The 13,048-nt window shown below is 49.2% G+C and overlaps 4 protein-coding genes across 4 annotated transcripts; 1 reads left to right on the forward strand and 3 right to left on the reverse strand.

The window, feature by feature from the left end:
* Nucleotides 1-838: 838 nt before the first annotated feature.
* Nucleotides 839-2,275, reverse strand: BO94DRAFT_479466 (S-adenosyl-L-methionine-dependent methyltransferase; the record flags this gene model as incomplete). The annotated part of the gene is made up of 4 exons (XM_025608745.1): nt 839-1,616; nt 1,678-1,810; nt 1,857-1,986; nt 2,063-2,275. 4 exons carry the CDS (start codon nt 2,273-2,275, stop codon nt 839-841), a joined length of 1,254 nt encoding a protein of 417 aa, XP_025461667.1.
* A 569-nt stretch (nt 2,276-2,844) lies between these two features.
* Nucleotides 2,845-3,807, reverse strand: BO94DRAFT_591107 (thioesterase family protein; the record flags this gene model as incomplete). The annotated part of the gene is made up of 1 exon (XM_025616089.1): nt 2,845-3,807. The coding sequence occupies one exon, from the start codon at nt 3,805-3,807 to the stop codon at nt 2,845-2,847; it is 963 nt and encodes a 320-aa protein (XP_025461668.1).
* A 1,234-nt stretch (nt 3,808-5,041) lies between these two features.
* Nucleotides 5,042-7,775, reverse strand: BO94DRAFT_613635 (putative 1,3-beta glucanase; the record flags this gene model as incomplete). The annotated part of the gene is made up of 5 exons (XM_025616702.1): nt 5,042-6,370; nt 6,405-6,772; nt 6,822-7,325; nt 7,388-7,577; nt 7,614-7,775. The coding sequence occupies 5 exons, from the start codon at nt 7,773-7,775 to the stop codon at nt 5,372-5,374; spliced, it is 2,223 nt and encodes a 740-aa protein (XP_025461669.1). The 3' UTR covers nt 5,042-5,371.
* A 757-nt stretch (nt 7,776-8,532) lies between these two features.
* On the forward strand, nt 8,533-12,555 carry BO94DRAFT_561323 (glycoside hydrolase family 18 protein; the record flags this gene model as incomplete). The annotated part of the gene is made up of 8 exons (XM_025614212.1): nt 8,533-8,598; nt 8,658-8,772; nt 8,827-9,579; nt 9,637-9,796; nt 9,875-10,676; nt 10,752-10,853; nt 10,875-12,053; nt 12,121-12,555. 8 exons carry the CDS (start codon nt 8,533-8,535, stop codon nt 12,553-12,555), a joined length of 3,612 nt encoding a protein of 1,203 aa, XP_025461670.1.
* Between the last annotated feature and the right edge of the window lie 493 nt (nt 12,556-13,048).

The raw sequence follows: 13,048 nt of genomic DNA on the forward strand, positions 1-13,048 counted from the left end.
GTTTGTGGCGTATGGAGTGACGTGTGGGATTACATTTACGTATGGGGGACTGCGCACTGATTCGGCAGCGAGGGTGTTGAATGATGAGGGTTTGCCGATGCCCGGGTTGTGGGCTGTGGGGGAGATTTCGGAGGGTTCTTTGCGTTTAATTATCCTGGGGGTCGGGGTTGACGAAGGGGGCGGTGTTTGGGAGGATTGCTGGGAAGGCGGCTGCTGCGAGAGCAGGGGCAGGAGCAAAGGCTAGTGGTTTGTAGATGGTGGGTTGGATGTAGTATTTAGGCTTTATGATGGAGGGTAGGGCTGACATGAAGATGAGGGCGGCTTAGTTAGGGCTTGAGGTGAATGCAAGCGGCATAGCAATTACACCTATACCATCCACCACATTTCTACCCGACAAATAAGTAGCTCATAGCAACAGCATTGAGGATGAAGAAAAAAAAGCACAAAAACATACAACAGAAGGGATTCGCTGGTGGTCACCCACCCAACTACTAACCTCCCGGCGTGTGGCTTAAGTACGGCTGAGCGGACGGGAAGCCCTGTTTTCCACACCCTGTGGTCGTATGTGCTACGTATATCTGTGCATTGTGTCATAGAGGTCCTTGAGGTGGATGGTGAACTGATGGGTTTCTTGTCTATTTAATAGGTGGGGGAACCAATAATAGTTGTGATTGTTACTGAGAAACAAAATTCTACGCCGATCGTAATTGCTTATTGTGATGGGGTTGCTCGGCGTCTGCTTTACTATCACGTCTACTGGATTCCGCAGGAGCAAAGTTGATGTCATAGTACCAATAATTCCAGCTTAATCTACACAAAAAGGTTAAGGGAATGTATGCTACTTCTCCGCCAATACCGCTTCAACAACAGCATCTTGACTCTGCGCTGGCCCTCTCCACACCCTCACCATCCTCAATCCCACTGAAGCAAACAGCGTCCGGAACTGTGCCTCCGTCCGTTCCATGGACCCACACAGCATCATCATCGCCAGATCGATCGACACATCGGCTTTGGACATTCCCGCAACTTCATCAGGAAACACCCGATCATGAATCAGCACCACCGAGTCTGGTCCCATGGCGTCTCGCAGATGGCCCAGAATCTGCCGACACTCCTGGTCGGGCCAGTTATGCAAGATCCGCTTCAAAATGTAAACATGTGCACCGGTGACGGGCTGCGTTTGGAAGATATCATGCGGCATCACCTCCACCTGAGCGGCCACAGGCACACATCCGGCGGCGATGACCTCAGGTAGATCCTGCAGCGTGAAACGGGCATGTAGATCGGGAATCTTCTCCACGAGATGCTGGATGTTATACCCCGTCCCTCCGGCTACATCTACCAAGTGCAGAACCTGGGACTGGGGACCACGGAAGACCGCGAACCGGTCCTCGGCAGGGAAGATATCCGACCAGCGCACGTCTTGGCGCTCGGTGGCTTTCATCATTCCGTTGAAGGAGACGTGGAGTTCGGGGTGCTTCTGGAGCCATGTGTAGAACCGGTTTGATGTATTGAAGGTATATTGGAAGGGGCCGTCGGTGGAGGAGTTAGGGTTTCGGTAGCCGGTTTTGGCCAGGAATTCGGGAAGTTTCTGGCTTACGCATGCCGTGACATTGCTGTGGCACACGTGAAATGAGCTGGGCTAGCCAGTGCATGGGGTTTTGCTTGATCACTTACTGGATGAAAGAAACCATATGCTGCATGGATCCCTGCGATGACAGGGCCTTGGTTGCCTCGTTGGCGGCGTACTTGTTCTGAGGCGTGGTATTCAACAGCCCGTTGATGACTTGGGATCGCATGATGCGTTCTACTAGGGATTAGATATGTTGGATGATGGGGAGAAGAGGAGCACTGACCGACGAGGACCTGATCCGCCCCAGTAGAGTTAGCGATCTCCTCGGCTGTGATCTCCTCGGGGTCTCGATTGATGGTCAGATCGAAGATGCCCATATCGATGGCAATCTTGACGGCCGCGGTCGCTGTAAACTAGAAGCGAATGGCATAAGTGACCAGGTAGAGGTATTGGCAGAGAATAGCATACCTGGAAATCCACCTTCCCGACGCCCTGTTCGGGGTTCTTCAACTGCATCGACAGCCTGTCACAGGCTTCAAGAAGCCGTTCTTGCTGACGGGGGGGCATTTGGCCTCCACTCTTCAGGTTATTAGCGAACCCATTAATTTCCGAAATGACAATGTCAATGTCCATGATTTTGGTCGAGGAGGTGTAGTTGCCAATAGGATGGATGCGATAAAAATGGGAAGGAATTGCTGACATTCTTTTCTTGTTGGTCATTGGTCATTATATAGCAAGGACAGACTGATTGACGAGGGGAAGCGTGATGCGCTAGCAACTGTGAAAACAGGGCAGAGCATTCGATATTTTACCCGCCTAAATACTCCGTCATGCATCGGGATATGCTCCACTGTTTACTCCGTCTTCAGACTCCGGACTCCGGAATCCTGCGATAGAGATGACGTTCGATTCAAAGGATAAAGGATAACGGGAATATGTCGGGTTTATAGATGCCCAAAAATTTACGATGTATAAGCTTGTAATCGATACATCACCCCACCTCAGGCCGCAGGCACGTCCAGCAAAAGCTAACCGGCTTTTCCAACATGTACCAAGACTAATCTGCAAGACGTGATGAACTATGAATGGAAAAGTATCGAATAATTCTACAGTCTAGCTGATATTCTAAATAGTGAGTGAGCAAAGGTCGTCGGATGAATCTATTCTATATAATCTCAGATCAGCATACCCAGCCACTGAGTCCCCCTCGTCATGAACAGGACTCATCTGACCGCGACACCCCAGCCTCAACCTAACCCTACCAAGTCACATCATATCTTCGCACTCCCTGGAACCCGCAAAATCGACTGCTGAGTCATACAAGCCACCAAAACCCCCCTCTCATCCCACACTCTGCTCTCACTATAAGTCCGACCATACCCAGCACGATGACTAACAACCTCCCTCAAATGCCACTCATCCACCTTGGGATTAGGCGAGAAAACCCGAAAAGCGAAGTCCAAGCTAGAACATGCATCAGCGTCATCGAAAAACATATGATTGTGCGTCAATGGTAGAAAGGATAGTAATCCATCCATTATGAACCCCAAACTGGCTATGTGTTCTCCTTCTGTTGGCAAAGGATGTTTCGCTCGGAACCAATCCGCCGAAGTCTTTGCTGTTGGGGATAGATGATCCTGGGTGGTTTGGGTGGTTTTGACCATTCCCATTAAATTTTGACCCGTGATGCCTTCGGGACATGGACGAGATTCGTAGAGGTTTCGAGGAAGGCCGAAGAGGGTGTTGAACGTTTTGAAATCTTCTTCGGCGATTTTTCCCGCTTTGCGCCAGTGGTCTTCAACCACTGAGTCCCAGGGGAGGCAGTTTTGCCAGTGAGTGTATGATTGAGTGGGTTGGGTGGAGTAATTAAGGAGAGATGGTTCATCCTTGTGGAAATCGACCAGAAGCTCCATGCATAATCGTGGTTTGTCTGACGATTGGGCCTTTTGCTCGACAAGAACACGGTAGGTCACAAAGTTCCTGGTACTGCGGAGTTCGGTCGGAGTACAGATTAGATGTGCATCGGTGCTGACGGCCCGGAGATAGTGACCCATGGCGGAATAGAGATGAAACCCGGCTGGGGCGGTTTTGTACGCGGCATGGATTCCGAGACCGATGTCATAGCCTCCGTAGGCAATGGGTGCCGCGTTTCCCATACGCTGAGGCTTGTGTGAGGAGACATACTGTATGCCGACTTTGCTCAAGGCAATGTGATCTGCGAGAGTGGTTGCCATGGTAGTTGGTAGTGTATAGGTATATGTGTGGACAGAGTAGGTGAATGATCAGAATTGTATCCGGGGTGGAATTTCTTGAATGTCGTCGGAATGTCCAGTGGCCACAAATATATGAAAACGGGTTGCTGGCATGTGCTTCCGTGAGAGGAATGTCCTGGACCCACACGTGCCAACTTCCGAAATCACAGCCGATGACTAGCTAATTGTACCATCCTTAGTTACATATATACATCTCGATATACAATTGCCGGGCAATGTTAATCACGTCGTCTGGAATTCCGCTCATTACTACTATGTCTTGAAGGGCTCCATACCCTGTTTATATGTAGAGAAAAGTAATTCCCACGTATTTATCTTTCGGTGGGTTCAACCCTGTTTGTAGCCTTGGCGGCTGTTCAGTAATCATAAAATTCGGCCCTCGGTGAAATGCTGGTCATTAGCCGATCGGCTTTAGCAACCGCCTGTCTTTCGATAAGATAGCCTTTCAAAGTGCGGCTCAAACACTCCTGTACACTCCTCAGAACTATAATAGGCCAGCCCACGAGATGGAGTCGCCTCTATCCGCGTGGCATTTGAAGGGTGTTAGAATCTTGTATATTAATGTAATAGACCCGGGTCCCCTTGAGAGAAGCTTCTACAAGTTCAGCTTCGAAACGATGTTGGTTCTGTTTGCTCTTCAGCAGGAATAGGATGCCTGACTTAACAAACAGATTGATTCTGCCTACAACAAAGGTTTTGTTGTTCGAACGAGAAATATCCTTGTAGGCTGTTCGATATACTTCAGAAGAAAATAGTTGATGATCTGTATGTTTTTTATCTGGTAATGTACAGATTTACCAAAATGAGAAAACACTTTACCGCTTCTACCGTAAAGCCTTTACCCCATGTTAACCCTAACCAGGGAGATATATATTCAAAGCGGAGAAAAAATCTAGTAATGTTCAAATATATTAAAGTGGCCAATTCCGCGCAGACTATATCTCCCTTAAACTTTGGAAAAATAGTTCATGATGATTAATCAACTGGTATATGACGACATGATGAGATTTTGAGTTCGCACTGGGTGGGTTGAACTTCACCCGGCTTGGGCATCGGCTTGGCCTGCACTGAAATGTGTGGGTCTGGCGGGGCGGGAACCATGATCACCGAGCAATAAGGTTACCCGAGGCCCATAAAAAGGTGGACCCGCTCTTGACCCATTGCCCTGCCTTATGACAGCTAGCTTGTGTTTTTACATTATTCGATTATGGATCCAAATTGTGCTCGCGTCCTCGGTTCGATTCAGCACTCACCTCACGCAGACCCTAGTGATCAATTAGACTTTCAGTTGTATCCTCAGGCATCTCCACCTCAACATACCACCACTCCTATCAACTTGGACTCTTGGCGTTCGGCACTATACTATCCAGACTATACTTTATCAGTGATCAGGGGCAGGTCACTACTATTATTTCCATTGCTCAGGTTGATAACCTTGGCGACTGTTTATATATCTGGTCGATATGATATGCCGGGGTAGCTGCTAACTACCCTACCTCAAAGCCACTAATCCGCAAATCAACCCTCAGTCTACATCACATCGACTATCCTCATCCCAGAAGTCAGTATCGTCCCAATGAAAGTCCGGCCCAACACAATACGTATACCCGACCTTCAAACTGCCATCACAATCACTGCTCGAAAGGGAAGGGTTAACAGCCATGAACAGATCAGAGGAAACCTCCTGCCTAATACATATAGTGGCACAAGAGTCTCCCTCTTGTACTGTGTACCATTTCCCACAGTAACAGGTCGTTCCGTTAGCCACGGTAGCACCTTCAGGCGCATACAGGACCACATTGGTATACCCGCTATTGACGCTAGGGGCGATCGATGCACTGCCCGTGGCATTATGGCTTCCCCCTTGCGGCGAGAGACAGAGGACGCTTCCGTGGACTGTGCGGGTGGATTGGAGGTTCGTGCAGTCGGCATTGATCCAGGAGTTGTATTTGCGGACGTCGCCGAAATTGATCAGTTGGTCCCATTCGCTTGACAAGCAGGTGTCGTTGTCGTTGAGAGTATATTGGCTGTCGCAGCCGAGGGGGATACATAGCTCCCGGCCAGGAATCAACTCGGTGCAATTATTCCCAACCATGGGGTTGCCGATCTGAATGGCCGCAGAAGCGACCTGATATTTAGCGGCTAGGATATCGCATGATTCGCCCTCCGTGGTGGTGTGTGTTATGCCGGATGCGCAAAAAGGCGCCTCGACCACTTCCTCGGTGTAGAGAGGCTTGTGGAGGTCTGTTGGGCCGGACAGGCCGCAATTGCCATGCAGAGTCTCCAAGTCCTCCTTGTCATCTTCGGTGTAGGCGGCGTAGGGACTGGCCTGTCTCATCTCCAGAGAGGTAGTGAAGCAGTACGAGCACATCTCCGATGGAGGCATGGACTGGAAATCATCAACGAGGGTGAAATGGGTCAGCACGTCGGGACAGTACTTCTGTGTGGACGGGTCTTTCAAGCAAGTCAGGTTGTACCCTGCGTAGATGTAGCCACCAGCCGCAGTTTTTATCGCAGACTTCATCTGCCAGAGTGCTGTTTTCGATATATCGGCCTACGCCGGCATTTTTATATTTCATCTCCAAGTAGGGGTGGCAGAGAATGTTTTGAGAAGGAGCAGTCTTGCAGGTACTTGTGAGACCGTCAAGCCATTCCGGCTCATAGAGCTGGAAACCGGGAAACTTTCTGGCGCCGGTTGTAGCATCCTCTTCGCGAACCCACGCGAGGATAGACGACATGAACCCATTTACATTTTCTGCCGATAGCGTGGGATTTTCATTGACCGGGCTCACAATTTCGACTATCCCTTTAGACACTAAATTGTATAGCCAAATGTCTGTGCTCTGGGAGATCTCGACCGCTCGTTGCTGGCAATCTTCCGTGTTCAGACAGTCCTGGCTGTAGGCGGAGAACCAGCTGTAAAGGCCTAGGATCCGTCAGAATTTGCGAGGAAAAGGGGTAAGTCAATTACTCACCTGCTCCCATAGAGTAGACTGTGGTGGAATCGACGATCCGCAAAGCCCAGGATACAGGACATGTTTGTGAACCAGAATCGTAATCGTCAAAGGTAGGATCATTAGGGAACAATCCAGGGGAAAAGGGGCTTGGGGCCGTAGGAATCGATTGAAAGTAGGGCGACTCTGTCTGGATCATTCCCATGTAGAGGTTCTTCGCCTGTGAAACCTGATACTGATAGAGGACATTATGTTCCGAAGCAGTTCCATAAAGCCATGTTAGACCCTGGCTCTCAATCAGAACACCGCGTGCTGCATACACGTCGATTTGATCCTGCGTGTGTAGGTCCAAGTCATGATCCGCTGTCCAGAGCCAAATATTCTCAAGATACGCCGATGACTGAGGTGTGAGGTGTAGTAACAAAGAAGCTGCGATGCAATCTGGGTTAACAAAACCCAAACCCTTGGGGCATTGGCTTGCTTGCAAGTCCGAGCCGATCGCTCCCCCAACTCGGAAATGCGAATCTATGAAAATGAACCGTCAGCTTTGCTCTTCATCTTCCCAGAATAAGACCTCAGATACATACCCCACATGCCAGCTGACGCTTGCGTGACTTGATGGACATTCCATTCCATCAGAACGGCACCGGCTGTTGGACCAGACACGGTGAACATTAGACTCTGAATTTCAATAATGCCTTTTTCACCGGTCCGCCCGACTTGTATAGCAACATGCGGATTCTGTTCATCTTGAAACTTCGATCCAGTGGCCATGATCTGTCACCACGCTTGACCCATTATCCGAGAATTGACAGGGACATGTAGGGTGTCTCTGATAACATATACTCCATAAGGGAAGAAAGCAATGGAAGACATGTTAGCCGCTCGATCTAAAATACTGTTCAAGACCGCAGTATCATCTGTCTTGCCATCACCTGCTGCACCCCAGGCTTTGACGTTAATCACTTGACTCATGCCAATATCTCTGTATGTCGGCCGACGGCGTTAATGATAGTTGGGCATAACGTAAACCCGAATGAGAATGATTCTGAGATATTTACGTAAAAATGTCACTGAGGCTATTTCCAATTCTCAGAAACACAGTACGATCCCGGGTCCTAAAGACTGATATTAGTGTTCAGGATCCTAGCCAATTGTATTCATAGAGTATTTGTGCTGCTTGTGCGTGCGTATTGAGGCTCACCTAAATCCGTAACTTTTTCTCCGAAAGCAGTAAAGCCTTTGTGAATAGCCTAGAACTGAGACACATCTCCTAGACACTGCAGTCGGACTACTTCGAAACCAATGTTAACGATGGACTGCTATCGTTTGGCCAGACCCGCTATCTCTTCGGTTCAGGGGTATCATTCCCATCATTCAGGAGAGAAATGGCGCATTGTAATCTCGGAGTGTCGGATGACTTCCGCGGTGCTATATAGGTTAAATCACACATGTGGTTTGCAGCTATATAATAAGGCTTTTTCGTGCCTAAAGTCCGCTCTGAGGATACACTTCACTCAAGATAATAGGCCGCACGTCCGGATCCAGATTTGGTCCGCAAAGGCGCAATCGATGGCCCTGTACAAGGGCTCAGGCTTCCGGCCTTTGCATATCTTTTGTTTCTCCTCGCCAGTATTGTTTGTCAAGTTGTTGCACAGGGTTGCAGCGCGTCTAATCCCTGTGCCACAGGCTGCTGTTCTAAGTAAGCTCTTAGCACATCTGCCAGTTACACATGCTAACCGGGGCTGTCTCTTGGTCCACTAGATTTGGATTCTGCGGACCGGGGGAGGATCATTGTGTAAGTATTTGACTTCCTTCAGCTGATGTTGCTCTTAGGACTAAATTGTCGGCTCACAGGGAGCAGACTGTATCGCGAACTGTGACTATGAGTCGACTGCGAAATGTAGTGCGACGAAGCCCTGTGCAGAGGGTTGTTGCTCCAAGTTTGGAATCTGCGGATACGGTCCTGATTGTAAGTCACTCCTTCCTCAAGATATGCTATGGACGGCTGCTGAAGTACACTCAGATTGCAGCAAGGACAACTGTGTCTCGGGCTGCGGACAACCCTCCGAAAGCGACCCTGGAGACTGGGGATCAGAATTTGCCAACTCAACCACCTGCCCATTGAATGTGTGCTGCAGCAAATACGGCTTCTGTGGAACGAAAGGGAAACTTCAGCGTGCTGTTGGCTATTATGAGAGTTCGGCAAAGCAGAGATCTTGCAACGCCTTTCTGTCAGAGCAGATCCCCAAGGGCATCTATACCCACCTCAACTATGCCTTTGCAACTATTGATCCCAACACATTCGAAATTCTTCCACCGACATCGTCGGACGCCAATTTGATGCAGAGATTGACATCACTGAAACAAAACGATCGAGGATTGCGTGTTAACATAGCGATCGGCGGATGGAGCTTTAATGACCCAGGCATAACAAGCTCGATCTTTACCGAGCTTGCTGCTTCAGAAGCTAACCAGAGGAAGTTCTTCAAGTCATTAACTTCCTTTCTAGCTACTTATGACTTCGATGGCGTCGATATTGATTGGGAGTATCCTGTCGATAGCGATCGTGGCGGGAGGGAAGAAGACTATAAGAACTTTCCTAAATTCATGGCTAACTTGAAGAGTGCATTGATGGGAACAGGCGGCCGTGACAGACTGAGTTTGACTCTTCCCACATCATACTGGTATTTGAGACATTTCGATATCAAGTCTCTGGCGAAGAGTGTGGACTATTTCAATTATATATCATATGATCTGCATGGCACCTGGGACCGAGGTACTGATTCTGATATTTCCAGTGTATTGAACCTTCACTAATACCTCCGCTATATAGGAAATAAATGGACAGGTGAATACCTCGATGCGCATACCAACCTTACCGAAATCACAGACAGCTTGGACCTGCTTTGGCGGAACGATATCAGTCCCGATAAAGTGGTTCTGGGAATCGCCTTCTACTCTCGCGCATTCACGGTTGCAGACACAAATTGCATGTGAGTTTCTTTCCATAACCAGACCTTCCTCTCAGTCAGGGAAGAGACGGATTGTTGACTGTGCCACTGGACCTCTAGGACTCCGGGATGTCTTTTCGGATCCGGTTCCACTCCAGGTCCCTGTAGCAGGCAGACTGGAATCTTGATGAACAGCGAAATCGACGATATCAGGGCCAAGAACAGTCTTACACCATCCCTGGACAAAGATGCCGCTGTTCAGATCCTCACGTGGGATAACCAATGGGCGTCATATGATGATGGGACCACTTTCAAGTTGCGGATTGATTTTGCGAAGAAAACATGTCTTGGAGGTGTCATGGTATGGGCTGTGAGTCACGACACCAGTGATGCGGCCTACTCCAGAGCCCTTGGGGGTCTCGCTCCCCTGACACAGCCTGTTGCAAACCAACGCATATCCGCCAATTGGGTGACAATCACAGTAGACGAGAGGAAAAGACAATGCAAGTGGACTGCATGCGGTCAGACCTACACAGGAGATTATGTGGCCATCTCGCGTTCCGACCCGAAATACAGGCAGGGTGAATTGGTGTTGGATTCGATCGACTGTCCCAAGGGGTCTAGCCACACTCTCTGCTGTCCGAAGGAAGATATTCCTAAGTGTGGGTGGTATACCCACAAGAACGGCAATTGCAACTCCGAATGTCCCTCGGGCTATTTTGAGATTGGATCGCTTTCCTCAAAGGGTCTTTGCTATAACGATGGATATGAGGCGGCTTGTTGCGAATCTGGCAAGGACTCCACCGCGCTTTACGATACACTGCAATGGTCCAAAGCCCCTAGCTGCGATAGTGGTGAATGTCCAGTCCTTGATGAAAACAAATCCGAGACGCTTGCACTCGCAACCTCAGGAAGCGGAGATGTACAGTGCTATATCAGATCCTTCAACTCCAATAACCAACTTCAAGAGCGGAAGTTGTGTTACGACGCTGGTCAGGACAAGAAGACTTGGGACGATTGTGACTGGTACCATTCGGTTGACAGCCCGCCAAAAGGGAAGTCCCAAGATTACTGTGTCGACTCCTGTCCATCGGACATGGTGCGATTGGCGACATAAAAGCACGACTCTACATGCAAGGGCGGTACTCGGGCCTTTTGCTGCTCTGACAATTACTATATCACAAAGGTTCGAACGGATCCGATGGTTGGCCAATTCAAGAAGGCCTTGAACAATTACCTGACAAATGGAACATGCCCCATGGGCAGCAGTAGTGGGTTGAGTCGCAGAGACAGTGCATCCACAGACCTTGTAAAGAGAGATACAAACACGTACGACAACTTCCAATTGGTGATTCCCATTCTTTACTCGCTGCTCCAGACCAACCAGTACCTGCTTAATAAGTCACAGCTAGTTGAGCAAAGCGAATGGGATGAATGGGCCTTGAGGAATTCGTTCAGCGGACTTTCTATGAAATCTCTGAGGCCGTACGCGGAGACTTCGAGTCTGTGGTCTGATATTGGGGGGGGGAGATATGTTGCAGAGAACATCCTGTGTCGTCCCGATGTCTGGAGCGACCTGGCACAACAAAAGTCTATCCCAGCGTGTCAAGGAGATCCTTGTGATGAGGGGGCAGACCCCGAGCTTTGCCAGACTGCTGAGCTGGACGGCGAGACTGATAGCGACGATGACGATGACGACGACGACGAAGACGATCCTTTGGAGAAGAGAGAACTGGGGTACTCTCCTCTTCGGCCTCGAAGCCCTCTTGAAAAAAGATCGGACCCCAAGACATTCCGAGTCTGGTGCGCCGGTACTGGAAACTGGGTGGACGACTTGAAGATCAAACCTGCCGCATATCCCAGCGCCGGAAAATGGAAACCGGGGGAAATCCAATATGAGGAGGCCCGGACGTACCAGAGCCGGCAAGACTGCGCGAACCCCTTGATCGACCCAATGCAAAAGCAAGGCAATAATTATGATACTGAGCACGTTCTGGAACTTCAGATAATCGGAATGTTCTTTGAATACGCGACCCAGGGAGAGCTAGCCTCGGGCAGCACGCCATCATTCCTCCCTATCGATTGTTCGTTCTTTCTCAACAAAGCCCAGGGGGATCAGAACTTTTTGGAAGAAGAGGGAATGGATGAAAAGGAAGTACTCTACACAGGTGAGCCAAAGCCGAGGTCAGCCAAAGATGGCAGAAAGGCCAGATACCGAATCATGGCAGCACTTGGAACAACAACAAATAAGAAAAACTTCTACCTGCTTGAGAAGGCTGTTAATGGCATGAAGGCACGGGTGAGTGTACGAAAAAGCATTGGATCTTGAATATTTTGGAAATTAAGCCTATCATTTTGCTATCCAGATATCTCGAAATGTAGACCTGGTTGAGAGCACAAAATGGAAAAAGTTCGTCGCGGACACTTCGAACCCGGGGATCCCACTGAAAGAAATCAAGGCAGCTATTGCGGTTTGGCATTATCTCAACAATCAACAGGTGAAGGACTCGTTTGTGGAGATCGTATCCAATCTGCGCGGGATCTGGACGGGTGTTGACAAACACTTCAACCAGCAAGTCCCGTTATTCTTGCCTGCATGGGATGAATGGTGGCATGACTACATTGACTACCAAGCAGACCGCACCTCTACCTGGGTCACGAATGGGATTGCTGCTATGCGTAAGGTATGGCAGGATGAGAGCGACAACGACCCCGCCAAACTGATTGTCCTAAGCGCCTTGGACGAATTAGAATCGGTTGCGGATGAAAGTGTGCGTTACAGTCACTTTATCTTCCCATGATGAGTGGCTTAGAAATAGGTTGGTGTTGTTTTTTCCCAACTCATGGCGGGCGGGCATTCTGGCGCTAGCAGGAATCGGAACAGTTTTGTTTTTTTTTCGTTGAGATATGTCACCGACATTGCCCTAAGGGGCATTCTGAATAGTCATGTAGCCATTGTGTGCAGAGCCACTCGAGTGATAGGATGAGGTACTCTTTTGTTGACATATCTATCATTACGCTGGCCCCTTGCCTAAAGTAGCTATATCATTACCAACGCTACTCCAGATTATTTGCACCGTCTAACATACATCCGTCGAAAATTACAAATGTCGCCGTTTTTAATTAACATTGAATGCCCCTATTGGGCAGGCGTCATCGGAGTGATTTTCACATAGTGCGCCAACTAGTGAACCACGCGTCCTGGCGACCCGCACCCTGAACCCTGGTCTATTTATTTAGTCTCAGCCGCTCCCCTCTACTTTCTAGGATTCACCTCCTCACCCACCTATCCCA

The sequence above is a fragment of the Aspergillus sclerotioniger genome (assembly GCF_003184525.1).
Source record: "Aspergillus sclerotioniger CBS 115572 chromosome Unknown BO94scaffold_51, whole genome shotgun sequence".
Classification (NCBI taxonomy): Eukaryota; Fungi; Ascomycota; class Eurotiomycetes; order Eurotiales; family Aspergillaceae; genus Aspergillus; species Aspergillus sclerotioniger.